This window comes from Amphichorda felina, assembly GCF_050947745.1.
Source record: "Amphichorda felina strain 45539 chromosome Unknown scaffold_3, whole genome shotgun sequence".
NCBI classification, from domain to species: domain Eukaryota; kingdom Fungi; phylum Ascomycota; class Sordariomycetes; order Hypocreales; family Bionectriaceae; genus Amphichorda; species Amphichorda felina.
In genome coordinates, this window is record NW_028145047.1 from 1,807,677 (window position 1) to 1,833,968 (window position 26,292).

General features: G+C 56.8%; 11 protein-coding genes across 11 annotated transcripts; 7 read left to right on the plus strand and 4 right to left on the minus strand.

Moving 5' to 3' along the window:
- Nucleotides 1-385: 385 nt before the first annotated feature.
- Nucleotides 386-1,150, plus strand: TAF9 (chromatin modification protein; the record flags this gene model as incomplete). Its single annotated transcript, XM_083192719.1, has 1 exon — nt 386-1,150. One exon carries the CDS (start codon nt 386-388, stop codon nt 1,148-1,150), a length of 765 nt encoding a protein of 254 aa, XP_083051776.1.
- A 494-nt stretch (nt 1,151-1,644) lies between these two features.
- MAS1 (mitochondrial processing peptidase) lies at nt 1,645-3,301 on the minus strand (the record flags this gene model as incomplete). The annotated part of the gene is made up of 5 exons (XM_083192720.1): nt 1,645-2,032; nt 2,088-2,773; nt 2,828-2,905; nt 2,961-3,086; nt 3,161-3,301. The coding sequence occupies 5 exons, from the start codon at nt 3,299-3,301 to the stop codon at nt 1,645-1,647; spliced, it is 1,419 nt and encodes a 472-aa protein (XP_083051777.1).
- Nucleotides 3,302-5,887: 2,586 nt separating this feature from the next.
- Nucleotides 5,888-6,780, plus strand: ACO1O0_003267 (trypsin; the record flags this gene model as incomplete). The annotated part of the gene is made up of 3 exons (XM_083192721.1): nt 5,888-6,157; nt 6,221-6,417; nt 6,474-6,780. The coding sequence occupies 3 exons, from the start codon at nt 5,888-5,890 to the stop codon at nt 6,778-6,780; spliced, it is 774 nt and encodes a 257-aa protein (XP_083051778.1).
- Nucleotides 6,781-8,108: 1,328 nt separating this feature from the next.
- ACO1O0_003268 (glycoside hydrolase superfamily) lies at nt 8,109-10,213 on the plus strand (the record flags this gene model as incomplete). Its single annotated transcript, XM_083192722.1, has 6 exons — nt 8,109-8,144; nt 8,217-8,445; nt 8,510-9,511; nt 9,563-9,665; nt 9,882-9,955; nt 10,005-10,213. 6 exons carry the CDS (start codon nt 8,109-8,111, stop codon nt 10,211-10,213), a joined length of 1,653 nt encoding a protein of 550 aa, XP_083051779.1.
- A 471-nt stretch (nt 10,214-10,684) lies between these two features.
- Nucleotides 10,685-13,283, plus strand: VPS53 (Vps53-like protein; the record flags this gene model as incomplete). Its single annotated transcript, XM_083192723.1, has 3 exons — nt 10,685-10,688; nt 10,787-12,579; nt 12,642-13,283. The coding sequence occupies 3 exons, from the start codon at nt 10,685-10,687 to the stop codon at nt 13,281-13,283; spliced, it is 2,439 nt and encodes an 812-aa protein (XP_083051780.1).
- Nucleotides 13,284-13,969: 686 nt separating this feature from the next.
- On the plus strand, nt 13,970-15,211 carry TRR1 (thioredoxin-disulfide reductase TRR1; the record flags this gene model as incomplete). The annotated part of the gene is made up of 5 exons (XM_083192724.1): nt 13,970-13,988; nt 14,064-14,126; nt 14,180-14,298; nt 14,370-15,069; nt 15,141-15,211. 5 exons carry the CDS (start codon nt 13,970-13,972, stop codon nt 15,209-15,211), a joined length of 972 nt encoding a protein of 323 aa, XP_083051781.1.
- A 300-nt stretch (nt 15,212-15,511) lies between these two features.
- Nucleotides 15,512-17,072, minus strand: UAP1 (UDP-N-acetylglucosamine diphosphorylase; the record flags this gene model as incomplete). The annotated part of the gene is made up of 2 exons (XM_083192725.1): nt 15,512-15,583; nt 15,642-17,072. 2 exons carry the CDS (start codon nt 17,070-17,072, stop codon nt 15,512-15,514), a joined length of 1,503 nt encoding a protein of 500 aa, XP_083051782.1.
- Nucleotides 17,073-18,658: 1,586 nt separating this feature from the next.
- Nucleotides 18,659-19,642, plus strand: ACO1O0_003272 (uracil-DNA glycosylase-like protein; the record flags this gene model as incomplete). Its single annotated transcript, XM_083192726.1, has 1 exon — nt 18,659-19,642. The coding sequence occupies one exon, from the start codon at nt 18,659-18,661 to the stop codon at nt 19,640-19,642; it is 984 nt and encodes a 327-aa protein (XP_083051783.1).
- Nucleotides 19,643-19,889: 247 nt separating this feature from the next.
- ARP4 (actin family) lies at nt 19,890-21,375 on the minus strand (the record flags this gene model as incomplete). Its single annotated transcript, XM_083192727.1, has 2 exons — nt 19,890-21,253; nt 21,321-21,375. The coding sequence occupies 2 exons, from the start codon at nt 21,373-21,375 to the stop codon at nt 19,890-19,892; spliced, it is 1,419 nt and encodes a 472-aa protein (XP_083051784.1).
- Nucleotides 21,376-21,972: 597 nt separating this feature from the next.
- ACO1O0_003274 (uncharacterized protein) lies at nt 21,973-22,999 on the minus strand (the record flags this gene model as incomplete). The annotated part of the gene is made up of 2 exons (XM_083192728.1): nt 21,973-22,526; nt 22,588-22,999. 2 exons carry the CDS (start codon nt 22,997-22,999, stop codon nt 21,973-21,975), a joined length of 966 nt encoding a protein of 321 aa, XP_083051785.1.
- A 476-nt stretch (nt 23,000-23,475) lies between these two features.
- Nucleotides 23,476-25,658, plus strand: MSK1 (uncharacterized protein; the record flags this gene model as incomplete). Its single annotated transcript, XM_083192729.1, has 3 exons — nt 23,476-23,481; nt 23,828-24,263; nt 24,322-25,658. 3 exons carry the CDS (start codon nt 23,476-23,478, stop codon nt 25,656-25,658), a joined length of 1,779 nt encoding a protein of 592 aa, XP_083051786.1.
- Nucleotides 25,659-26,292: the final 634 nt, after the last annotated feature.

The window sequence follows — 26,292 nt, forward strand, 5'->3', positions numbered from 1 at the left end:
GAGTGCTCCCAAGCCAGCCTCTCCCGGAGATCCCATTGGTCAGGTTCCAATTAAGCTATGGTCTGTGCGCCCGTTCTGCCCGGCGTCGGACTAATAATCAGCCGGCCATCTCAACAGGATGCCTTCGTACAGTTCGCGACGCACGCAACTCCAAGGCGCATCGATGCAGTGAGCTACGTAGGTTCGCCACAACTGACTTTCCACCTCAAGTACAGAAGGAGGCTGCGCCATTCGTGTCACATTGTGCACAAATTCCCATGCACGTCTCTTTCCCTCAACAACAACAACAACATTGATGGCACTTGGTTGATGCGCCAACTGCAGCTATCTTGAACCAGAGGACCCAAGAGCGCAGGGCCGGACCAGTCGCGTACAACCCCCTACTATGGCCTCTAGCCAGCCCCAGACGAATGGGGTTCCGGGTGGCTCGGCAAACAGCTCCCAGACCGTCCCCAACACGCAAACAACACAGGCCAGCGCCGCCACCGCCTCACAGCCCCAGGGCCACGGTCCTTCCTCGTCCTCGACGTCCGCGCCCCGACCTCGCGACTCCCGCCTCATCGAGCTGCTCCTCACGTCCCAGGGCGTCACCTCGTACGAGCAGCGCGTCCCTCTCCAACTCCTCGACTTTGCCTACCGCCACACCTCCTCGATCCTCAACGACGCCATCCACCTCTCGGGCGACCCCTACATCACGCAGGCAGGCTCCAAGCCCTCCGCCACCTCGGGCGCGACGGCCGCGGCCCCCGGCGATGCCACCGTCACCGCCAACGCCGTCAAGCTGGCCATTGGCGCGCGCTTGAGCTACCAGTTCCGCGGCGGCAGCACTGGCGGCGGCATCAGCAAGGAGTACATGCAGGAGCTGGCGCGGGAGCGCAATAAGGTTGCCCTGCCGAAGATTGTGCCCAGCGAGTGGGGTGTGCGCCTGCCGAGCGAGCGCTTCGTCCTCAGCGGGGCGAGCTGGGGCCTCAAGGACATGTGGGAGGAGGCTGGCGGCGATTGGGACGAGGAGGACGAGCAGGATGGGGACGCCATGGAGGGCATCGAGGCACCTCAGCTAGAGGACGACGGTGGTGACCCGGTGGAAGGGGGTACAATGGACGACGTTTTCGGACATGACGTGGATGAAGAGATGGCAGAGGACGGCTAGCTCCCGTTCTAGCAACTCAAAAGTCCACTGGTCACGGTCATATAAAGAGAGCATGGATATCAGGGGCGTTATTGGTGTTGATCAGGTTCAATGGGCTCAGTGGGATCAGGTACCTTTGACCTAGTGTTAAGAAACTTTTTTATCATTTTACTGCCTCTTTCAGGCGCGCTGTAACATTTCACCTCTTGTACACCGCTCCTCGTAACCAGATTCTCGCACTTGGCTTCATCTAGAATATAATACGCCGTGCTAAGATCTCTATCGAGGAGGCTCTCTGGGCATTCTCGAAATCCCAAAAAGCTTATAGGGTCTACATGGTCAGCATTAAACAACAACTATGGGTGCTCACGTTTTAATGATCGAGGTCAGGCAATTTTGAACACAGAGGAAAGTTTATGGTACACTAGGCCTGTAGCGGTATCTCATACACTCTATACCCAGTTCTACCCAGGACTTGCTGCTTTTCACAAAACCCAAAATCAACCACATCCCCTTTAGAACTTGGGCTTCATGGTGTTCCGCAGGCGCTGGTAGTCGAACAGAGCCTCAATGCTACCGACCGCGCTGATGGCGATATCCTTGTCCCAGAGCTTCTTGTTAGCAAACTCCATGACCTCCTTCTCGGTGATAGCGTCGATCCTGCGCTCAATCTCGCTAGGCTCCATGCGGCGGCCGGTGGTGACGAGCTGGCGACCAATGTCCTCGGCGACGGCAGTGGTGCCGTCGAGGGACAGAAGGACGGAGGCCTTCAGCTGAGCCTTGGCGCGCTCGACCTCAGCCTGGGAGACGTTGGAGCAGAGGCGCATCCACTCGCGGATGGCGAAGTGGACGAGGTCGTCGACACGGGTGATCTTATCGGTCGAGAGGTAGATACCCCAGAGACTTGAGATAAGTTAGCGCCAGAGTTCACCAATGGAAAATTCATGTCAAGACATACCCAGTGTCGCTGTAGCTGGTGGAGAAGCTCATGAAGCTGTTGGCGAGGTCATGCTTATGGACATAGCCGCTGAGCTTGCTTCCCTGGTGAGGGGCGTTGCCCATGGCCTTGTCATAGTTGCCGACAATAGCCTGGGTAACGAGAGCAGTAAAGTAATCCTCGGAGTTCCAGCTGACACCCTCGACGGCAAGGGCAATGTTGGCAGTGCCCATGGCGTCATCGCGAACACGGACATCGGAGCCGATGAACTCGGCCTGCTTCTTGGAAAGGAGGTAGGCCTGGTTCTCGGGGCCCTTGCTGGGAAGACCAGAGAAGTGCTTCTCAGCCAGCTCGACAAGCTTCTCGTGGGGAACACCACCAGCACCAACCAGGACCATACGGTCGGCAGTGTAGTTGTTCTTGATGTAGTTGACGAGCTCGGTTCGGGTAATGTCGCGGATGTTCTGGCGGGGGCCAAGAATGGTGCGGCCCAGAGCCTGGTGCTGGAAAGCAGTGGCGTGAAGGTGGTCAAAGACGACCTCCTCAACCTGCTTCTCAACCTCCTCAGACTCCCTCAGGATGACGTCGCGTTCACGCTCGATGGCAGACTCCTCGAGCTTGGAGTTTTGCAGGATATCGGAGAGGATGTCAACGAACTGAGGAACGTCGGAGTTAAAGGCCTTGGCAAAGTAGACGGTGTTCTCGCGCTGGTTTTGATATTAGTCGCGCCCTCTCCCAAAGTGCACCGGGCAGCCACTAACCGAAGTGTAGGCGTTCAGGTGGCCACCGAGGTTCTCAACCTCGAGCTCCAGCTGGTGCTGGGAGCGCTTGGAAGTTCCCTAATGCAAGTTATTAGCCTCAGACGGTGCACCAATTGATCGCATACAATCGCACCTTGAAGGCCAAGTGCTCGAGGAAGTGCGCGGTGCCGCTGGTCTCGTCGGTCTCGGCTCGGGAACCGGCATCAATCCAGACACCAACGGTCGAAGTCTGCGCCCATGGGGAGTATTCAGTGGCAACCTAGTCGTGAGTGTCAGAAGAAGAATCGCAGAGGGTTTGCCGAGGCCAATTGGCCTCGCATCGTGGCGGCTCACAGTCAGTCCGTTCTTCAGGGTGGTGGTCTGGGTCTTGCCGACCGACGTCGCAAAGCCTCGCTTCCAGGAACCGGCGGCAGAGAGGCCGGCACGGCTTCGCAGACCCCGCGAGAGGTTCAGAGCTAGTCTCCGGGACGCCATGGCGGAGGTTGGGGGGGGTTGACGAGTGATTGAGTTGTTTGATGAAATCTTTCCGCATTGCTCGGCTCGAAGCTTTCCTGAGGTAATTTGCAGCCTGAGAGCTGAGGCCAGAATGATTAGTCATTCCGGTTGGCCCCGAGGCTCAAGACCGCCATCGAAACCAGCATTGGCATCTTCTGTCAGGCCACAAACTGTGCTTAGATGGGGAAAAGAGCATTATCAGAGGGGAGCAAACACTTGGGCATTAAAAGATGGTATCTAGATACGGAAATGTTAATTTGCGACTAGAAGGCTGTGAAGGAAGTTCGCAGAAGGTGGATCCAGAGAGTAAAGCCGACTTGCAGGTGCGCATGCTCTCGGTTCTTTAATGAGTCCCAGATTGGAGCATGAGCCACCACAGCCACATTGGAGAGTATGTTTAGCCACATGATATGTCAGCGCAACTTTGGAGAGGGTGATTGGTTCAAATGTGTCAACAACCCCCAGTTAACCGGGTACTTCAATTCTTGCACGTATATGAGGCGATGTGTGCGTTTCCAAAAGTCACGTCGGAACATTCCCAAATCGACACCCTCCGGCCACAAACCAGCGAAACCGAGGGAAGGAGTTGAGATGCACTAACCCCTAACGGGAGTCCATCATTTCCCCTCGACCGGATGAAGCACTTATAGTCACAGATGCAAAGCCCCCACGATGGCCAAGAGGCCAAGAGGCCAAGAAGGAAAATAAAACGCCGTCCGGCAGTCAGACACATCGCAGCGGCAGAGGTGTTGCGTTGCGGGGTCCAACCCCGTCGCGATTCGCGAACACCTCTTATTACGTAGTTTACGACCGCATGCTCTATTACGAGTACAGACACGCTCTACGAAGGACGTTGTGGCCCGCGCAGCCGAGGACGCCCCAGTTTCTTCAACCCCGAGACATTGCTTCCAATTCCAGTCTCCCGGACTCCGTCTCTTGGCGATCGGTGCCCCATTTTGGAGCCCATTTCGGAGTAAGTTCAAAAGCTCTGACGGAGTACGCTCGTAAGTAGGCTGAAGCCAGCTGTGATGATGCAAGTCCAGGTGTACAATCATGGCAGAAAATGTTTGTGAGGAGCTGCATCCTGCATGCACAGCCGAGAGCGCAGGAGCTTACTGGTCTCTGATCGACGATCGGGCGCTGCTCAGAGAATCCTGAAGGAGCAACATACAACAGCTAATGCATCTGGGTAAGATGCCTCGGCGATGGCCGCACAGGGAACGCCCCCATAACACTGCCGCCCACCTTGGTCTTCGGTGCTGCCCGTGCAGTGTGACCTGGAGCTTTGGGGTACCTTGACCAGTCTGGAAGGAGAGGAGAATTAAGCTCACGCTCCCGCATCGTTGATAAGGCCGATGCTGAGGGTGGTCACCAGGTTGGCTGGTGGTATTTGCTCATGCAATGGAGCTGCGCGTGTGAGGCGCCGGCGCCTGCGAAAGAACCGACATTTCTGGAAGGAGCCCTGGTTTGCACGGAGTACTACGGCATCGACCCTCTCGAGAGCTTCATGGTGTGTTTGTTCCACGTCATCGGCGTTAGCACTAAACGGGATGACGCCTATCTGTCTTACCGAATGTTCAATAGCTTGCTGACTGGACGGGAGGCTGCACTGGGGCTGGGTGACTCGGGAGTCTGAGCCCCAAAGTCCCCAGTGTTGTGAACTTGCGGCTGACAGAATATTAATAGACACCAGCTTACACAGTATTACTACAAAGTGGCTAAAGGTCGCTGGGCAGCTACTTCAGCGGTTCAGCCTGGCCCCCCTGACGCGGAGAGGAATCGATCGTCATCCACTAGAAACATGCCTGCTGATTCTCAGTTCCGTTCATTTGCGGGGGGCAGATGTTTGGGCTTGGAAGTTGGAACATGGAACTTCTGCGACGCATCTCAGGACGGACTGGGCGGCAAAAGAGAGCCGATCAGTTGCCATCTCCATTTAGATTGTGGCAAACGCTCTCATCAGGCTCCAGAGCACTCAACGCGTGCATGGCACCCATGCTGGTCCGCGAAATCACCCAATGTGTCGAGAGTCGAAAGAACGTTACGGGCTTGTCGATCCCGTATGCACGATGGCACGGGTATTGGCTGTCAAGGGTTACAAGGGCCCTCGTATCCACCAACTCGCTTGCTGGACCTGCGTCGCTGGGTCAGTCGGCGCAGCCCTGGTCTCCTGGACTCCTGCCCATTTGTTGCAAATGGGGATCTTATGTCCAGACCCACCTGATGGGGAAACCTCCGTGTAAATCATCTTGACCCCAATAGGCATCTCCTGGTTTCACGTAGGCGCACTCCCAGTCTCCCACTCAGCCACTCCATATCCCTTTATCGGCCTTCTCGAAACTAACCAGGAGACCGGCTGACTGGCTAGGCAAGTGGTAATAGCTGGTGACTTTTACGGGGGGGTTTCTTAGCGTCCGGCCCGAATCCTGTTGGACTTGTCGAGTGCCGGCAGTTGGCGTATAAATATATAGAAAACATCCCGCTCTCTGGGGATCATTCCACAGCTCATCTCCCAACACAACATCCACAAGCCCCTACTTTTGTCCCAGTCTCCCAGTCCTCACAATGGCTCCCAGCAAGAAGCTCACCGTCGCGGCCGCTCTGGCCCTGCCCGCTGCCACCATGGCCGCCGCTGTCCCCCGTGGCTCCAGCTCCATCTTCATCGTCGGTGGTGAGAAGGCCGTCGAGGGTGACTTCCCCTACATTGTCTCCCTGCAGCAGTCCGGCTCCCACTTCTGCGGTGGCACCCTGATCGACTCCACCACCGTCGTCACTGCCGGCCACTGCTCCGTCGACCAGGACCCCTCCGCCGTCGAGATCCGCGCCGGAACTCTGGTATGCTTGGACTCCATCGACTCCATTTTGAGACGAGCCACCCCGTGAGACTAACCAGCATAGACCTACTCCTCCGGTGGTGTCACCTCCGGTGTCTCCAAGATCACTGTCCACCCTGACTACGACAGCGGCGCCATCGACTTCGATGTTGCCATCTGGAAGCTGTCCGAGGCCGTTGAGGGCGATGGTATTGAGTTCGCCACCCTCACCGAGCAGGGCAACGACCCTGAGGGCAACTCCACCGTCACTGTTGCTGGCTGGTATGTACCGTCTTGCATTACGAACCGTCTAGGCTCCGGCTAACTCGGACCAACAGGGGTACTCTTGAGGAGGGCGGCTCCGATCTTCCCGAGGACCTCATGAAGGTCTCGGTCCCCGTCACCGACCGCGCCACCTGCCGCGAGCAGTACGGCGAGAGCGACATCACCGACAACATGTTCTGCGCTGGCCTCGAGGAGGGCGGCAAGGACGCCTGCCAGGGTGACTCCGGCGGCCCCATGGTCGACGAGTCTGGTGCCCTTGTCGGCATCGTCTCCTGGGGCAACGGCTGCGCCCAGGCCGGCTACAGCGGTGTCTACACCCGCGTCGGCCAGTTCGTCGACTGGATCAACGAGCAGGTCTAAGTCGTTTGTTTCCTGCCGGGGGGCTGTATGTTGTGAGAGGAGATTCGGACCCGTCCTCGCGACGTCTTGCTTTGAATAGTAGAGATGAAAGAAGACGAGGGCTGGCTTCGCTGGGATGATTCATGTATTAACATTTGAGGGCTTCACATATAGTCAAAATAAGCATATATGATTCTCCAACTTCGGGCCTACTCATATGCCGCAATTAGACTTGTGAAAGTTATGGTTGCATGTGCACAGTCGAACAACCTTATCAAGTTCTGAGTGCCCACAGTGCCGATTGCCATACTCGCACATGGCTGCGAGCTGTCTCTGCCCGAATCCCGAATCCCAGGGCCTCACCTTCACCTTATCGTGGCGCATGGGCAACGGCTACAACTCTCTGTTCTCTTAACCCCTTGCTGGAATATTCAGTTCCCGAGCGATGTTGCCCGAAATTATTTGGCATTTAACGTACAGCCTTTGAACCCCAGTAGTTGCCCAACATGAGGGTCCTCCTTCAAACGTATCCTCCCCTCGGCCAAGTTACGCCTGTTGCAAATGGACACGTCCATCTGAGAGCTGTTTTAGAAGTTACAGACTCACAGCCCAAAAACACCTGGCAAGTATTTGCATGGCACTCAGCGGACGGTGGAGAGTGGACTGAGACCCAGCTTGGCCCATCAAGACCACCTTCGGAGCCCCAGTGCTTCCACCCTCGGACTAACTCTGTGTCGAGACTGTTCTATTCGGGATCATTCTCGTTCCAAGAATCATTGAAGTTCACCCTGAAATATCGTCATGATCCAGACTCAGATTGGACGTGGGCTGGGGATGGACACGGCCTGCTCGATGGCACTATCGTTCTCCAAAGACCCGATCCTCCTTCGGGGGAGATCCAAGACCTTATCGAGGACCTGAATCCCGATTGGGAGGTTTCTTCTTGCTTAAGTCAGACGCCGAAGACTCTTCTCTGGTGTTTGGAGGCCGAGGTCCCCCACCCAAGAGTTGATCGTGGGGAAGACAGAAGTGAGACCTCCACGGCTAGAGACATACCTATCGGGATCCCCCGAGACACATCATTGAGGTACGATTGTGGGGGTTGATGAAACCCCATTTTATTACCAATGTACGGATACTACGTACAAGTCAGGGCTGCCAAGTACCGTCAGCCCAGACCTGGAGCTGATATTCCATGTCTAGATGGTTTGCCCTCGTCCGCCACTCTTCCGCATGGCTCGCACCTCGCCAAGGCAAGAAACGCCTCGCCCTTGACAAGGACGCCGTTTTGTGTGCGTTTCTCACTCAAAGCGGGAGATGCCTCGTTTTCCTAGGATTGGGTGGCATCAATGATGTGGTTTCGGTTTTTCGGAACACTCCCGACGGTCACCTCTCAGTACACGTATAGCTAGCCAATGCTATCCGTTGCCAGCGGCGAGATTTACTAACGCGTGCAGGCTCGGAGTGACAGTGATGGGCAGCGCAAAGAAGAGAAATCGACCGTCCTCGTCGCCGAAAGTGCCGACCTAGGACGTGCGGTTGCCGCAGCTGTATACCACGCCAGGACACTGGCTTGGAAATCCGGGAGAGTTACAACGGAGTACCAGGCAGAAGAAGACTCCCTCTGTGGGGAAATACATTCACAGCTCGAGAATCCCGAAAAGTGGTACGATGGTCTTGGTTTCTGTATGTCTCGGCCCCAATTGATGACTACATGCCTAACAAACATCTGACTCCTGGTCCTGAACAGGCACATGGAACTCTCTGGGCCAGAAATTGACGGAGACAAAAGTTCTCGGTGCACTGGAGGCACTTTCAGAGAACAACATTCAGATCACTAGCTTCATTATAGACGATAACTGGCAGTCCATCGATTACGAAGGCCAGAGCCAATTCCAGCACGGTTGGCTGGACTTTGATGCCGAGCCCAGAACTTTCCCTGATGGTCTCAAAGCGACCGTCGCCAAGATTCGGGAGAAGCATCCCCATATTCAACATATCGCTGTATGGCATGCTCTCCTGGGATACTGGGGTGGCATTTCTCCGAAAGGGCGGCTCGCAAAGACTTACAAGACGGTTGAGCTACCACGCGTAGACGACGGTTTGTCACTCGGGGATACAATGACTGTCGTTGGCCAAGAAGATGTTGCTAGGCTTTATGATGACTTTTACAGTTTCTTATCCGATGCCGGGATCGACGCTGTCAAGACGGACGTCCAGTTCATGGTCGACACCTGGACAAGTGCCAGCGCCCGGCGCACACTCCTCTTCACCTACCTAAACACCTGGAATCTTGCAGCCATGCGCCACTTTAGCATGAGGACCATATCATGCATGTCCCTATTCCCCCAGTGGCTCCTCTACCTACAGCTAAGCTCTTCCCGGCCGGCATATCCTGTTCGCAGCTCCGATGATTACTTTCCCGACGTGACCGCCAGTCATCCATGGCATCTGTGGGCAAACGCACACAATTGCATTCTTCTCCAGTCGATGAACATACTGCCCGACTGGGACATGTTCCAGACTGCCCACGAGTATGCTGGGTTCCATGCGGCGGCGAGATGCGTCAGTGGAGGTCCAATTTACATCACCGACGCGCCTGGGGAGCACGATGTAAGCATCATCCGCCAAATTTCAGGGAAAACACCACGAGGAACGACTATCATCTTTCGGCCGAGCGTCATCGGGAGAGCCATTTCTCCTTTCGTGGGGTATGAGGACAATGCGCTTCTCAAAATCGGAAGCTATCATGGTGAGTGAGGGTTCAGAGCTGCCCGGACAAGGCTAAATTCTGCGGACACAGGCGCCTCGGAGACTGGAACTTCAATCATGGGTGTCTTCAACGTCTCGGATCGTCCGCTTACCGAGTTAATTCCCTTGTCGAGCTTCTCGGGGACGACGGACTCGTTGACCTACGTTGTTCGAGCCCATACCACAGGATTGGTTTCGTCTCCAACCCAACTATGTTCTGAAACCTCATTTTTTAACATGACTCTTGACATTGGAGGATACGAGATTCTCTCGGCTTTCCCTGTCAAATTTCTACCCCGAATGGATCAGGGGGTAGTCGCCATCGCCAATATGGGGCTAGTAGATAAAATGACCGGATGTGCCGCCATCAGAAAGAATACTATCAAGAAGCAAGACAACGGGAGAATATTGATTGATACAAGGCTGAAAGCCGTCGGCGTCCTCGGTGAGTATGAGGAGGGGGTGCTCTCAGAACCAAGCTAACGGTGATATAGGAACCTACATTTCGTGTCTCCCAGATCTCACTATTGAGCGAGACTTTATGGTCTCGATTCAGGGGCAGCCAGTTCCTGTACATACGGTCAAGGTCTCGGACCAGAGTTGTCATGTGTTGGAAGTGGACGTTGAGACGGCCTGGGAGGAGATGGAGCTGCAAGTGGATTGGAGCAACGAGGTTGAAGTCAAGATCAACTTTGGTACTTGATCTTTTTACAAGGCTGAAATCTCTTTTGGTGGATTTATACTGCTCTTGAAAACGAATGATGTGGCTCTCGGTTTGCAAATAAACGGGTTGCTCCGTGTATTGCGCTATTGGCAAATACCTGTCACTATACTACTAGGTAAGTAGGTACATATTCCGATCAAAGCAACTAAAGAAGCAATATCTCAAGAAACTCCGAAAATTAGAAAAATCAATAAATTACATTGAAAAAGCAAGAGTTGAAAATTCCAAAGCCGCGTCGCCTTTATAAGCGCTGAGATCCCAATTGTTTCTTGATGTTCAGACCTGGCCTTTAGGGTAGGCAGTGGGAGGCCTGAAGCGCCATGGCGGCGTTCTGTGGTACTCTGGGCTGTGCTCTGTACGTAGTATCTTGTCCCGAACACATGTCAACAGCTCTCTTCGAGAGCTTCGCCACGGTCTTGTCAACCCTCCAAAAGATATTTGCATGCCACAATGAGTGCGAGACTGGGGGATCCAGCATCATTGGATGCAGGTGAGCGAACCGCGCCACACCAGCGTAGCGTGTCTGCTACTAACTGGGACTGCAATCGACAGTTGACTATGATCCCATCGACCATCTGAACCAGCTCTTCGCGCACCCCTCGGCCGTCTCCTCCATAAGCCAAGTCTCCCAGACCCTCCAACACCGCCAGCATGAGCTCTCAAGCGAAATCGACCGCATGGAGCTGCGCCAAGCCTACCAGCCCAACTCGAGCCTCGAGCGCATGCAGTCGGCCCAGGCCGAGCTCGCCCAGCTCTTCCGCAAGATCGAGACAGTCCGCTCGCGCGCCGTCGAAACCGAACAGAGTATCACATCTATGACGGCCGAAATCAAGAGGCTCGATGGCACCAAGCGCAACCTGACGCTCAGCATGACGGCCCTGAAGCGCCTGCAGATGCTGACCACGGCCTACGAGCAGCTCCGCGGCCTGGCCAAGACCCGCCAGTACCGCGAGTGCGCCGGTCTCCTGCAGGCAGTCATACAGCTCATGAAGCATTTCAACAGCTATAGGAGCATCGAGCAGATTGCCACCCTCAGCCGTGGCGTAGCCGAGCTCCAGAGGGAGCTCCTGGAGCAGGTCTGCGAGGACTTTGAGATGGCCTTTGCCAAGGGCGAGGTTGGAGCCAGACGAGGTGTACTTATGGAGGCCTGCCTCGTCATAGACTCACTCGGGGAATCCGCCAAGTCTCGACTCATGACGTGGTATGTCAATACGGAGCTCAGGGAGTATCGCCAGGTTTTCCGGGGCAACGACGAGGCGGGGAACCTCGACAACATTGGGAGGAGATATGCGTGGTTCAAGCGCATGATAAAAACGCACGAGGAAGAGCACGCCTCCATATTCCCGCCACATTGGAAGGCCAACGAGACGCTGGCGACAGCCTTTTGCGACGGCACGAGGGAGGACTTCAAGCTCATCCTGGAACGCAGCATGCGTCGCGGAGATGGCAACAAGGTCGACGTCAATCTGCTGCTCAGGTGCCTGCAAGAGACCCTGGACTTTGAGCAGAGCTTGGAGAAGCGCTTCTCGGGCGAGCCGCGCGCGAGCATCGACACCTTGAGCTCTGCGGACGAGCGGCCGCACACCTTCAACGGGTTGATATCGGTGGCTTTTGAACCGTACCTGAGTTTGTGGGTGGATTCACAGGACAAGCAGCTCTCGAACATGATACCCAAGTACCGGAACCAGCCTCTTATTCCGCCGGACGAGGAGTTCTCACCCCAGGCGGTGATTTCGTCTGCCATTGAACTCTTCCACTTTTACAAGCTCACCCTCTCGCAATGCGCAAAGCTCTCCACCAGCGAGCGTCTGCTCGACCTATCAAGGATCCTCGCGAAATACCTCGACGAGTACGCACAGCATGTCTTGCTACACATCCTCCAGGCGGGTGGCCAGAATGGCCCCTCACTGCAAGACGTTGTCCTCGTCCTCAATACTGCTGACTTCTGGCACGTGAATACGAACCAATTGGAGGAGAACATCAAGAAGAGGATCGATAGCGACCTGCTTCCCAAGGTTGACCTCACGTCACAGTCGGATTCTTTCCTGGGAGTTGCTAGGGCCGCGGTGCTGGCCCTGGTGCACATCGTTGAGGTCGACTGCGAAGGTGTGTGGCGAGAGATGAAGAACACTAATTGGAGCACCATGGACAGCGCTGGTGACCAGAGTTCTTATGTTGGGGAGTTGGTCAGGCATGTCAATGGGAAGACGGAGGAGATTCTCGGGGTCGTCGCCAAGCAGCAGTATGCAAGGGCCTTTTGCGACAATCTCGTCGAGCACTTGGCCTCGGCATACGTCAACAGTATTGTTCATTGCCGGCCGATCTCGGAAATCGGAGCCCAGCAGGTAAGTTTCCTTTTTGAACCATTTCTTACGGCATCTTGGACAGTGACTAACATGGGAGATAGATGCTTGTGGACAAGTACGCGTTGACAAAGGCCTTTAGTAACCTGATCCTACATCATAACCCGTCGCCGAACCAGCAGACGCCCCCTGCAAGCTTCGTCAGGAGAGTCGAGCAATGCATGAACCGTATGGATCCCCTGCTCAAGACGCTGCAAGTTCATGCATCGCCGCCAGAAGGTCTGGTACAGGCGTACCTCATTCACATCGCGGACCGATCGGATACAAACTTCCGGAAGATCCTGGACCTCAAGGGCGTCAGGAAGCAAGACCAGACTCATCTATTGGAGCTATTCGGCATTCACCGGGACAGCAGCTCCAATGATAAACTTGTCGCGAGCTCGCCGCTGCTGGCACCGCTGATGCTGCCGTCTGGCATGGGACATACCGCCAGCCTGGGGTCCATCAGCAGTGCGAGTTCGCTGAATGCAGCCGCGGGGCCGCGGTTCGAGACGGGCTCGCTGGGCGAGAAGCTCCTGAGCGCGGCCAGGGACATCAGCGCCGCGGGCGCCGCGGGGCAGAGTGGCACGGAAAAGGCGACGATCAACGAGAACCTGCGCAACTTTGGCAAGTTCTTCAAGAGGGACATTGGCGGACTGGGGGCGAGGTTCGGGATGCGGGACGGCAGCGAGGAGGGTCTGCGTTGAGGACTTGGGAACCACTTGGTGCCCCTTTGTGTGTACATATAGCAAGCCTTGAATTGGCGTTCGGGAGGGTATTAGAACATATCGCGCTCAGCATATAGAGCTATTCGCTTCACCGCGACTAGACTCGGTCATCTTAAACGGTTTCGAGAGATATCCGGCTTGTTACTTTTCACCCCTGATAATAATGGCGGCTGCCGGTATAGATACAGGGGGCGGCTACCAGTTAGTCCGCCCCGGTGCCAAATGGGTGCTTCCAAAAGCTCCTCCTTTCTTCTTCGTTCTATGGATATCTAGGACGGATACCAGGACGGGAGCCAGTGTATCCCGAGGCATGCAACTTACCTTAGTCATCCAGTGCCTCTCCAACTTTCAAGTCGCGACCACCAGCAGACCCTCCCTCAACCCACCCGAAGCCGCAGCTTAGAAATCGATAGCCCAATCGCATCGCAGCTCGTCCTGTACCTGATAAAAAAAAACGCCTACCTCCCCGTCGACAGCCCCTCCGAAGTCGACCAAGTACCCCGCCATAGGCACATCGCAAACGCGACCACGCAAAAAACACCGCCAAACTGTTCGCCTCAGGATTCCGAAGGACCCTTCGCTCGAGCGTTGGGCTATCGATTGCGGCTGCGGCAACCGGATTACAAAGGACAAGCGCTCAACCAGCAGAGTTGGGAGCTAGAAGGATGCATAGCAAGGTTGTTAGTACGTCGTCTCCCTCCCCCCCAGAGCAACATGCCGGAAGAGGTTGAGCAGAGGCTGACAAACGGTCGTCCACAGTTATCGGGTCGGGCCCCGCTGCCCATACGGCCGCCATCTACCTGTCGAGAGCAGAGCTGAAGCGTGAGTGTGGTCTTTCCCGGAGGGGCTAGGATCGGAGCTGACTGGGGAGGCAGCTGTCCTCTATGAGGGTTTCATGGCCAACGGCACCGCCGCCGGTGGCCAATTGACCACGACGACCGAGGTTGAGAACTACCCGGGCTTCCCTAAGGGCATCATGGGCCAGGAGTTGATGGTAAATCCCCCGTTGCCCTCTGCGAGAGACACATGACCCCCTTTCTGACACACATAACCCCCCTCCCCCAGGACAACATGCGCGCCCAGTCCGAGCACTTTGGCACCGAGATCGTCACCGACACCGTCACCAAGCTCGACCTCTCCTCGCGGCCGTTCAAGTACAGCACCGAGTTCAACCCCGACGAGACGCACACGGCCGACGCCGTCATCGTCGCGACTGGCGCTTCGGCGCGCCGCCTCAACCTGCCCGGCGAGGAGACGTACTGGCAGAACGGCATCTCGGCGTGCGCCGTGTGCGACGGCGCCGTGCCCATCTTCCGCAACAAGCCCCTCTACGTGATCGGCGGCGGCGACTCGGCTGCCGAGGAGGCGACCTTCCTGACAAAGTACGGGAGCCACGTCACCGTTCTGGTGCGCCGCGACCAGCTGCGCGCCAGCAAGACCATGGCCAAGCGCCTGCTGGCCAACAAGAAGGTGACGGTGCGCTTCAACACGGTCGCCACCGAGGTGCGCGGCGGCGCCGACAAGCTCATGAGCCACCTCGTCGTCAAGGACACCGTCACGGGCAAGGAGGAGGTCGTCGAGGCCAACGGCCTGTTCTACGCCGTCGGCCACGACCCGGCGACCGGCCTGGTCAAGGGCCAGGTCGAGATGGACGAGGAGAGCTACATTGTCACCAAGCCGGGCACCACCCTGACCAGCGTGGAGGGCGTCTTTGCGGCCGGCGACGTGCAGGACAAGCGATATCGCCAGGCCATTACCAGCGCAGGTGAGTTCTCCCCCCCCCTCCCCCCCGCCCAGTATAACAATGTCATGTAGACGATTGCTAACAACTTGCAGGCACGGGATGCATGGCTGCGCTCGAGGCGGAAAAGTACCTTGCTGATCTGGAGGTTGATGAGCGTGAGTAGATATAGATGACCTGGATTAGATGGATAAATCTCGAATATAAAGTAACAACGACCAAGGCACTATTCCCACATCGCATGGTCGCGACATGTCGAGGCTCTGAATTCTCCAAAAAAATCCATATCTTGACTGACGGCCATGTCCGTCCGTCCTTTAATTACAAATATTTCCCGCTAAAGAACAACGGCCCTGACCGTTGGTGTCACGATTCCGTTACCGTGCCGCTTTCCATGCTATGCCCTCATTTTGGTTACAAGCCCATTTGCTAATAACGCCCAAATAAAAACCCCTGCTCCTGTGATTTATTGCTCCAGCTCCAGCACAGCGGGCGCCTCAATGGTGGTACCCCTCAGGTTCTCTAGGCCCTCACCGCCCTATCCATGACTGTTAGCGGTGTGGTTATGCGGGGCGATACACGGGGCGGAAACTTACGTAGCTGATGAGGGGCGACACCTCGACACCGCCGTTCTTGGTGACAATGGCGCCGGCCTTCTGGACCCAGCGCTGGCCCTGAGCCATGATATCGCGCTTGCTACTGTCCGGGTCGTCCTGGCCAGTGCCGCGGGCGTTCTTGAGGGGCGAGAACTCGTCCTCTCGCTGGACCTCGAGGCAGGCGAACTTGTCGAGCGACAGGAGGGGGAAGACGTCGAAGACGAACTGCTCAAGCTTGATGCCATTGGGCTTCTCCGGCTTGACGATCTCCCCGGACTCGAGGTCCGTGGCGGGGATCTTCTTGCGGGCGACGTGGTGGGGGAGCTTACTGGCCCACTTAGGGATGGACTCGAGGAACCGGAACGAGTAGTAGTGGTTGACAATGTTGGCGGCGCGGAACTTCAGCATGTCGGGATGGTTGGGATCCCTGGCCTCGGCCGTCTCCTTGTCAATCTCCGAGTACTCGACGACGTCGGGTTTGCCGTTCTTGGAGAGGATCAGGCCGACGGCCTCGGTAGCGTTGCGCTTGCGGACGACCTTTGTGGCAATGTCGACATTCTTGGCGGCCGAGAAGCCGATGAAGACGGGGTCGGCGACCTTGACGAGGCAGTTATCGACGCAGTAGGCGTGGATATGCTGGATACCTCGCTTACGCATGTCATCGAGGACACCCGAGAGGACGAGCGCGTTGTAGATGCCACCGTTGCCGTCGGGAGCGACGGCGACCTTGCCCTTGGACTCGAGCAGGATCTTTCCATCATTGGAGATGCAGGGAAGGACACCCTGCTCAAAGAAGGTGACGTTGGAGCGGTCGAGGCCGAAGTAGTGGTTCTCGGCGAAGAAGGCCTCGGTGGGACCTCGGGTGGGACCGCTGGTCATGACGTACCAGGGAACGACACCGGTCTTGTCTCCGGGCGTCTTCTTGGCGGCGAGATCCTGGATCTTGCGGATGCGCTGGGCCTGGATCTGGAAGAGGGACTTGTGGGAGGGCAGACCGATGTCGAAGCACCCCTTGGGGGCGGAGCTGCCGAGACGGGTGCCCTGGCCACCGGCCATGAGGACGACAGCGACCTTGCCCTGGGCAATGAGATCGAGGCCGGAGGCATACCAGCGTTCAATATCGGCGGGGTCTGAGTCGAGGATGCTGGCGGTGGCAGACTCGGGTAGGGGCTCGAGGGTGTCGGGGCTGTCTTCGGACTTGGGGGGGCTGAGGGCGAGCTTGGTGATGTCGTTGACGTGGGCGGGGTTGATGTTGGAAAGCTGCTCGTAGAGAGAAACCTTGGCAGCGTCGTCGAGGGAGTCGTAGAAGGTGAAGACCTGGTCCTGGCCAGCCTTGGAGTACTTGTCCTTGAGCTGGGCGAGGTCGGCGTCTGAGGCCGGGCTGGCGGGGTTGGAGCCGCCAATGTGCAGCTTCTCCTTGAGCTGATCCATGATGATATGTGGTTGGGGGGATGGAGGGGGGGTATCTGGGAGACTGGGAACAAAGGAGAAAAGGCCGTTTGAGAAGAAGCAATTGGAATATGGCAAAGTGGAAGCTGGGAAGTGGATGAGAGTTGGTGGACGGGCAGCAGCAACGAATATAAATACTACGGATACATGGGGGACAAGAATACGAGGGGTCTTTAACTGGGCCAGGGGTGCCCCTCCACTGCTGCACCGGCTGCACCGCTGCACTAGCTTGTCCCCCCACCGGCATTGACACGGGCTGCAGGTTGCTAGCCTGCTAAATACTGCTGCTGCTGCTGACGTCGTGGTGGCCGTGCAGCACGACACCTGGACTCCTGGGACCGCAGTCTAGTACCAAGAGGCTCGGGGCTATAATTAGCCCTTGGCGACCAGGGAGCTCTCGAACTTGGGCCATTGCCTGGTTCCTGGGTTGGTCCTTGTGCCTGGTGTTTGATCAAGATAGATCTCTTGATTCCACTCCCCACAATGTCCTCCCGACCGTGGTCCATGTCGGATGTGCCTCCTTGTTGGGACTCCCGATATTAATGCGCCAATGCTGAGCTGAGACGCATCGCGCAGCCACCTCCTCTTCCGCACTCTCGCCCTGACGTGATACACACGTATAGCTGGGCGAGCCGGCATATCATACAAAGTACGGATATTTGTAGTATGTACTACATAGTACTATGAGGGCTGCCAAGGCCAGTCCCGGATTTGCGGACATGGCAAGTGAAAATCACCAGAGCAAACGTTGTGTACAGCGAAAAACAAAATCTCGTATCTGGATGTGCCATTGTCCTCGGTGCCTTGTTGGTCCTTCCTGCCTTAACCATCCTTCTCTGCAACACGAGCATCTTCGAGAAGGCGCCATCGAAGCCCCATCGGATCTCCCGTGGGAAATTCCGAAAAAAGGGGCATTGGGCCACCCAATTTGTCGCCAAGCTGCGAAACTCCCTGTCTGCTCGCTCCTGCCTCTTCCCGGGATTGAAAAAATAGCCCCGGCGTTCCATATTGCTTAGCCACACTCGTTGTGGAGCCCGTTCGTGGGCTGGAATTTACCATGGCAACGGTAACCACCAGACAACCTGGAAGCCAAGTCCCCACTAAAGCTAGTAAGACGGTGATGGCTTTTCAAAACGCCTGACCTTCTCTTTGCTACCTGATGTACTCGTATTACTGAAGCCGTTGAAATACTCGTACCGGTCAGTGTTTAAGACATGAGCGGGGAATGATCAGGCTTCCCGCTGGAGAAAACTGCTACGAGTAATCCGTACTAGTGTGAATGGCAGAGGTTTCCCGCCTCGGTCCTGGGTGACTGCGCCAGCCTATCTCTAGCCTGGTTCACTGGCAACCTCGCGTGCTCTTCAACCTGACTCGGATGGTAATTTCCCCGACTCAGGCCGCCTTCAAGGCCACCAGATACCAGGGCCTATATGGATTATCCATGTTGGGTTGGAATATAAGCTAGGCTGCTGTCGAGTTTTGACGATCGTGGTAGTTTCATCTCTAACCTCGAACCACCACCTGGTGCCGTTTCATCAAGGGCAGTGAACACGCTGCAGTGCACCACCATGTCTTCGAAAAAAGAGACGAGCGGAAGCCAGGAGGGCGCTGGCGAGGAAAAAAAAGCAGCCTCGCCGGGGCCTGCGACTTTTGAAGGGCGCCTTCAGCTGAAGGACTTCATGTTCTCGTCCCATTCCCCAACAGACTCAGACGCGGCACCCCGACGCAGTCCCCGACTCTCTCGACCAGACTCAGCCTTGACCGCTGCCTCTGAGACCTCGTCCCCATCGTCATCCTCAGCTCCCCAGCCCACCAAGCGCAAAACCAACTCCCAGACGGCCTCCTCCTCCTCCTCCCCCAGCCCCAAGCGCAAGCGCCAGAGCTCCTCCTACGCACCCCCCTCCACCTACGCCCACCTGGCCCCTCTCCCCGACGCCATCGCTCCCAACCTCCTCGTCCTCTTCATCGGCCTCAACCCGGGTATCCAGACGGCCCGCTCCGGCCACGCCTACGCCCACCCCTCCAACCTCTTCTGGAAGCTGCTCTTCTCCTCGGGCGTCACCCCGCGGCCCTGCACCGCCCAGGAGGACCGCTCCATGCCCGAGCTCTTCAGCCTGGGGCTCACCAACATTGTCGGGCGCCCCAGCCGCAACGGCGCCGAGCTGAGCCGCCGGGAGATGGACGACGGCGTTGCCGCCCTCGAGGAGAAGGCCAGGCGGTGGCGGCCCGAGAGCATGTGCATCGTCGGCAAGAGCATCTGGGAGAGCATCTGGCGGGTGCGGCACGGCGGGCGCGCCGTCGGCAAGGACTTCAAGTACGGGTGGCAGGACGAGACGGAGAACATGGGCGTCATCGACGGGGAGTGGCCCGGTGCGAGAGTGTTTGTGGCCACGAGCACGAGTGGCCTGGCGGCGACGACCTCAAAGGCCGAGAAGGAGAGGATCTGGAACGAGCTGGGTGCGTTTGTTAAGAAGAGACGGGTGGAGCGGGCTGCTGAGGGCGAGAGGAGACCCGAGAGCTTGCTGCCTATTGCATATTCCCCAGACATTTGAACATAACGCGAGTGTTGATAAGGTGGCTGTAAATTTCACCATTTAGTTATAATAAAACCGACCACAAGACATGGGAAGTACCCAAGCGTTTCATTGCTAGTCCCTGGGTGCCATTGAGCTCCGGTGCCATCTAGCTAAGACCTTCTTTTTTTTTTATAACTTCCCTCATCTGATGAAAAGACCATTCTCCCCCAACTCCGTACGCCAAGTTTCCGGCCCCGAGAACCGACCCCCGCCCAAGCTGCTTCTACTTGCACCTCTTCTCCACGATACCGGGGCCGTTCTCCTCGTACTCCTTCCTCGAGATCCACATCTGGTGGAAGGTTCCCAGGCTGGACAGGATGCTGCCGCCAATCCAGGCGCCGAACCGCCTCTCGCTCGTCAGGCCGGCGGAGTGGATCTTGATCTTGACGCCGGGGTACATGTTGGTCAGCTCGTTGTTGAGGCGGTCATTGAACCCGTTGATCAGGCTCGTGGCGCCGGTGACGACCACGTTGCCCAGCAGGTTCGGGCGGAGGTCGACGTCGACGGCGTCGAGGGCGGCGCGGATGAGGTTCGGGATGATCTGGTCCTTGGTCAGGCGCTCCGACTCCGGCAGCGGGTACCCGGCGCCCTCCTCAAACATGCCCTCGCTGGCGCGGAAGCGCTGCTCGCGCCACATCTGGTTGTAGCCGTCGGGCATCTCGAACACGCGGCCGGGCTGCGTCCGGACGTAGTCCTCGTTGCCAGGGGCGCTCAGGCGTCCCGGCCCGCGCCACACCTCCACGACGGACTCCTTGAACTCGGTGAGCACACGCTCCTCCTCGTAGGTGCGGAACGAGTCGCTGATCTCAAAGGGGAACTTGCGCAGGCGGACCTGGGCAGGCGCGAGGGCGTCGACGGGCGTCTTGTTCTCGACCATGAAGGTGGGTGTCAGGGGCACCTTGGGCTCCGACGTCTCGAACATGCTGCGGATCTGTGAGGAGAGCCAGAGGCCGCCGACGTGTGAGCGCTGGATGGACCGTTTGAGCACCATGCCGTCGTGCACGGCCGTCACGGACGTGTTGGAGCCACCGACGTCAATGACGAGGGCGGTGGCCTTGCCAGCCGCAAAGGCGGAGAGGACGGGCGTGCGACTCAGCCAAAAGGCTGGGCAGCCCCACGACTCCATGATGATCTCGGTCGTCTTCTCGCGGGCCTTGGCCGTGTTCCACGGCGCCTCCGTCACGAGCAAGGGGTTCTCCTGCAGGGCCTTTTCCTGCTCCTCGGTCTGCTCGGCGCCCTCCATGGCGACGTCTCCCTCGCCATCCTGGACCTGCTCCTTGGGGTCATCGTTGAGGCCGTTCTTGGAGGGTGGGGTCGGGCGCTGGGGCTGTAGGCGGTTGACGAGCATGTTCTCCCAGAACTTGGGGGCGACGTCCCAGTCCTCGACGACGCTGTCGCGGTTCATGTAGTTGCGGACCTCGAGGTTCGCGCGGGGGACGAGGTACTCATCGCCGAAGAGGTCCTTGGAGGAGTCACCTCCGATGTGGCCGTAGAAGGAAGGGAGGACGGACTTGGGAACATCTTCGCCAGCCCATCCTGCGCGCGTGCTGCAGTAGCCGGGGTCGAGCACGAGGGCTGAGACCTCGTCTGTGGCATGGTCAGTGAGCTGCAGTGCGGTGGCGGGTAGTGGGAAGTGGGAAGGGGAGCTTCGAACCTCCGCCGTAGATGTCGGTGGGCTGGGCCGACGAGGACAGGGGCTGCTGAGCCATGCCTGCGGGTTCAGAGGACTGCAATTCAGTGAGGTGCGGCGGGCGGAGGGATCAATTGGGGTTGACGCGTTGAGGGTGGGAGATGCGCCTGGTTGTCGCGTAGGAACAATTTGCGAATGATGCAGCACTGCCCAGGCTGCCAGACGTGGAGTCAGTGCAGTGAGTTCCAGCTTGCACTAACAGTGCGCGTGCAGCGGTGCGGCAGGGCGTCCGCCGTCTTAGTCAGCCAGATTGACCCCCGGGTACTTCGTGCTTCGTAGCAAGTATTACACCTGATAACCTGCTAGGCGAGGAAGATATCTTAGTATTTATTTTGCACTTATTCACTGACCTAGGTACTTTTGCTTGCCCCTAGGGAAGTTGAAGTATTAATTTGCTTGCACCCCATGCATATGGAACACCACCTCCTGGGTACTCCCGGCATCGTAGTGCTATAGATTGCCCAGTCACAGCGTCGTCTACGTATTGACAGCAAAGAATCAACATGGGCCCGGCATAGAAATTGTTTATGCGAAGATGAGAGGGACTGGGTGATGGGCTTGGGCTGATTACGGCGCGTTAAGCATGGATCTTGGCCATGGCTACGGGCGGACCTCGTCATGCCTCGCCAAACAGATGCCAGGCCGTGTAGCTCACCCAGCAGCAGATGACATCCCATCCGACACTGCTGACGGCGGGATGCTCATGAAGCGTCCTCAGGATGATACTCCAGTCTCCCCCTTGATCCACCACAGAGAAAGTGGCCCATCCGACTATGACGGCTATGCTTGTAACCTGTGTGATCAAGCTTGGCTTATTATCCAGAGTGTGAGCCGGAGCTACCTGTGGCAGCAGGCGGTTGAGGAGCAACGGGGCAAAGGCAAGTATGTGCGGTGTCAGGAGTAAGGGCATGAAGTTGGGCTGGCCAAAGGTCGAAGGGACGTTGACGGCTAAGCCAATGGTGAAGATGACGATGGGGTCATACCAGAACGCCGCCGACGATATCCGTGCTGCCAACGATTCGGGGCGTTTGCTGCCCTTGCCAGCCCCGGCCGGTACAACTTGGTCATGGACCAGGACGGCCAGGAAGAACATGTTGGAGGCAAAGGAGATTGCCACAATCTGGCCGAGGAGCATAAAGAGCCATAGGTGAGGGATCTGCCTCTTCTTCTCTATGGTAGGGCAAGTGTCAGTCATGAACGGAGGGAAGAAGCGGCGACTCGCCCAACTCACCTTGGACGGCGAGCATGACGCTCCAATTTGCACAGAAGCCAAAGATCTGCAGGGACCACCACGCCCTCGGGGCCGTCTCCAGCGTCGAACCCCAGGCTTGCTTGAACAGGGCGGTGTCGCGGAGCCATTCCCCCAGGTGTAGCGTGTCCTGGTCAGACAGTACCTGGTCCTTGGCCCACTCTTGGTAGGACCAGCGGAAGAAGCAGAACATGTGGTACCATGTCGTGGCCAGGCTCACGGCTGCTAGGGCGCTGAAGACGACGATGGCGACTGGTCGCCGCCTTGAGCGGGGGCCTTGACGCTTGGATGCACCGCTGCGGATGATGGTGATGCTGGCTACGGTGAGGGCGGCAGCAGCGACCATGTAGCCCGTCAGGATGCCCAACGGCCGGGCGTTGGAGACGTCAGCCATGGTTGGGAATGGTGACAGCCTCTTAACGGGCGTGTTTCGACGTAGAGCTCTAGCGATTTCCGGAAAGTAATAGGTATGGTAGGCTTCTTGATCTGGCCCTAATTTGTGGTCAGACCAGTCGCGCACTCCTAGACTTGCTACCGGTGCTCTAGGTGTCTTGCTGTTGTTCGAACTGGACGTCAGTGAGCCGTTGTTGTCGCCTCACTGATTTCGCTACCATCTATAGAACTACGATTTATGCAGCTAGACGGCACTTGTGTTGGGTCTTGTGCACGCACAGATCAGATTGGTGATCCGTGATCATCCGTCTGGAGCTCGGCCGGGAAATCCACGGCAGATCTCGGCTCCAAACCCACCGAAAAAAAAGCGACGAAGCTTCAATCTCTTCTTAGAAAAACCATCCACCATCTTAATTCGCGCTCTGTCTTCTGCTGCGTCTTGGGCCGTATATGGGACTACGGTTCCATATGGACACTATGCTTGTGAGTATTTATGCTTGTGTCACTTCTCTGCATTTCGAACCTTCTACATCATGATGATTTGCATTCTCGCTTCAGAACCGCTGCGATTGATGCAGCTTGCTGCGTGTGATTATACCTTGCCATACTCTGACTGTTGTCCAAAACTCTTTTTTTTTTCGTTGCTGGATATGACAGACAAGGATTGTGACTAATCTGTATCTTAGGCGCGATGACCTACGCGAATTGCCTTCGGCTGGCTAGCCGGACTGCCAGACTACCTCTTCCGTCTTCATCCCACTGTCCTCTAAGCCTCCCCCGGGTATGCTCTTCCTTGCCAGCAGGCCTCCGATGGGGCCACCTCTCTCAGACGGTGCGAGCTCAATCGACAGCCCCTCAAAAAGGCGTCAACAGATTTGAGGCGACCCAGGAGCACCAGGACGATGTGTCCGAATGGAAGAAACAACGCAGGGAGGAGCTGCGCCAGGCCCAGGAGGCTGAGGTGCCTTATTTTGACGAGGCTTATCCGCGGCTGAAAGACCCCGAGGAATTTGGGCCTGTTCGCAAGACGGTGGCCGATTTCGTAACAGACTTCCACGAGAGGCTTGTTGACGAAGAGGTCATCGTTATGGGGCGCATCCGAGCGAAGCGTATCGCTGGAAAGGGACTCATCTTCCTCGACATCGTCAACGAGTTTCAGAAGGTCCAGGTCATGCTGAATAAAAGGAAGATGACCCCAGATTCGTCCTGCAGGGCCCTCAAGTTTACCCTCTTCCGGAACTTAATGCAGGTCGGAGACCATATATGTGAGTATCTAACATGCATCCCATATGTCCAAACGGTCAGTTGCTAACCATGTGACAGCGGTCACTGGCATTCCGACTCGGACTCCTTCAGGGGAGTTAACTTTAGAGGCGACCGAGTTCCCTGAGCTGCTGTCCCCGGCCATGGAGCAAATTCCTGACCAGCTCACCGACCCCAAGACGAAGATGCAGGAGCGTCACGTTGACATGCTTGTCAATCGGGAAGTTGCTGATGTTCTGAGACTGCGTGCCGAGATCCTGAAGTTCATGAGGGAGTACTTCTACTCGAAGCGCTTCCTCGAGTTTCAGACTCCCATCCTGGCCGAAAACGCGGGTGGTGCCGTGGCGCGTCCGTTTATCACGAGAGCTACGGAATTCAAGAACAAGGATCTTGCAATGCGTATTGCGCCTGAGCTCTGGCTCAAGCGCCTCGTCGTTGGTGGAGTTGACAAGGTCTTTGAGATTGGCCCTGCCTTTCGCAACGAGGGCGTTGACGCTACACACAACCCCGAGTTCACCATGTGCGAGTTCTACAGCGCGTACACAAATCTTCCCGATCTTATACAGCAGACGGAGGACCTTGTGTGCGGCCTAGCAGAGCGATCCGCGGAGCTCATCAGGACACAGCTGAACTCCCTGCCGGAAGTCGACCTCGATCGCTTCAAGGCACCCTTCAAGCAGGTCGAGTTCATCCCGGGTTTAGAGAAGGCTCTGGGCTTCCGCCTCCCGAAACTCAGCTCCGAGGACGCCCTTCCCGAACTCTTGGCTGTCTTGAAGTTGGCTGGGGTTTCTATACCAGGCGAAGTTCCTTCATCGCTGCCCAAGCTCCTAGACCGCCTGGCAGCCATGTACCTGGAGCCCATCTCTTTCCACGAACCCTTGTTTATCACCCACCATCCTTCCTGCATGTCCCCTCTGTCCAAGAGCTTCCTCTGCCCCAAAACCTACCAGCTGGTCTCGGCCCGTGCTGAGCTCTTTGTTGGTGGGAGAGAGCTCGCCAATATGTACGAAGAGGAGAATGATCCCGAGGAGCAGAAACGCAAGCTCGAGGATCATCGGAACCTAGTCAACAGGGCCAATGGGGAAGTGGCTATTGAGACTCCCGAGGACGACCGGTCATCGCAGTTGGAGACAGATGACGATGGCGAGGCGTCTCCGCTGGATCAGAGCTATATCAAGGCGCTGGACTATGGGCTGCCACCCACCGGTGGCTGGGGCTGCGGCGTTGAGCGGCTAGTAATGCTCCTCTCGGGAGCCAGCCGTATCAGTGACTGCCTAAGCTTCGGAACCTTGAGGAACGTCGTCGGCCTCACCGCGGATGAAGGAAAGAAGGCCGAGTCGTCAGAAGGGAAGAAGGGCGCTGGCGGAAACGCCGCGTCTACTGAACAGCAAAGCTGAAGAGGCTTGTCTGCATAAAGGCAACACTGTTATGATACTATTGGATATGTACCACCACTGTATACCTACATGAGCGTTGACACGATTAGGAGAAGGACTGTATATACTTCACACATAGACATGAATATGATACCTGCTCAAGAAGGGCCAAACAATGCCATTGCCCCAACCTGAAATAGATTGCTCCCGTCGTTGACCCCCATCCGAAGATGTCTTTCATGGATATGGCCAACCGCTTCACAGACCCAGTAACTGTATCTTGACTGGTATGGGGAAAACCATGAGGTCTCCAATTTCGGGCAGAGTATAAGGAAGGCCTTGACCATGATTCCGATCTTGAGAGCGACTACAGCCACAACAGCAACGGGTGACAGTTACCTCCATGTGACATCAAAGTCATGCCTTATTACAAGCCGTACTCCTTTCCACCCACGTCAAGGGCGGCGAGAGCTAGAAAAGGATCGCCACGGAGGAACCAAGACACTGCAAGGCCATTATATATACTATCTTCAATGCCCCTTGACGTCGAAGAAGCATTATTGACTAAAATCAGATATGAAACATCTGTCAAGGGCAAGGGGGCACGGGCAAATGCACCAAGCATATATTCCTGTTGCAGAAGAACGCTGTCGGC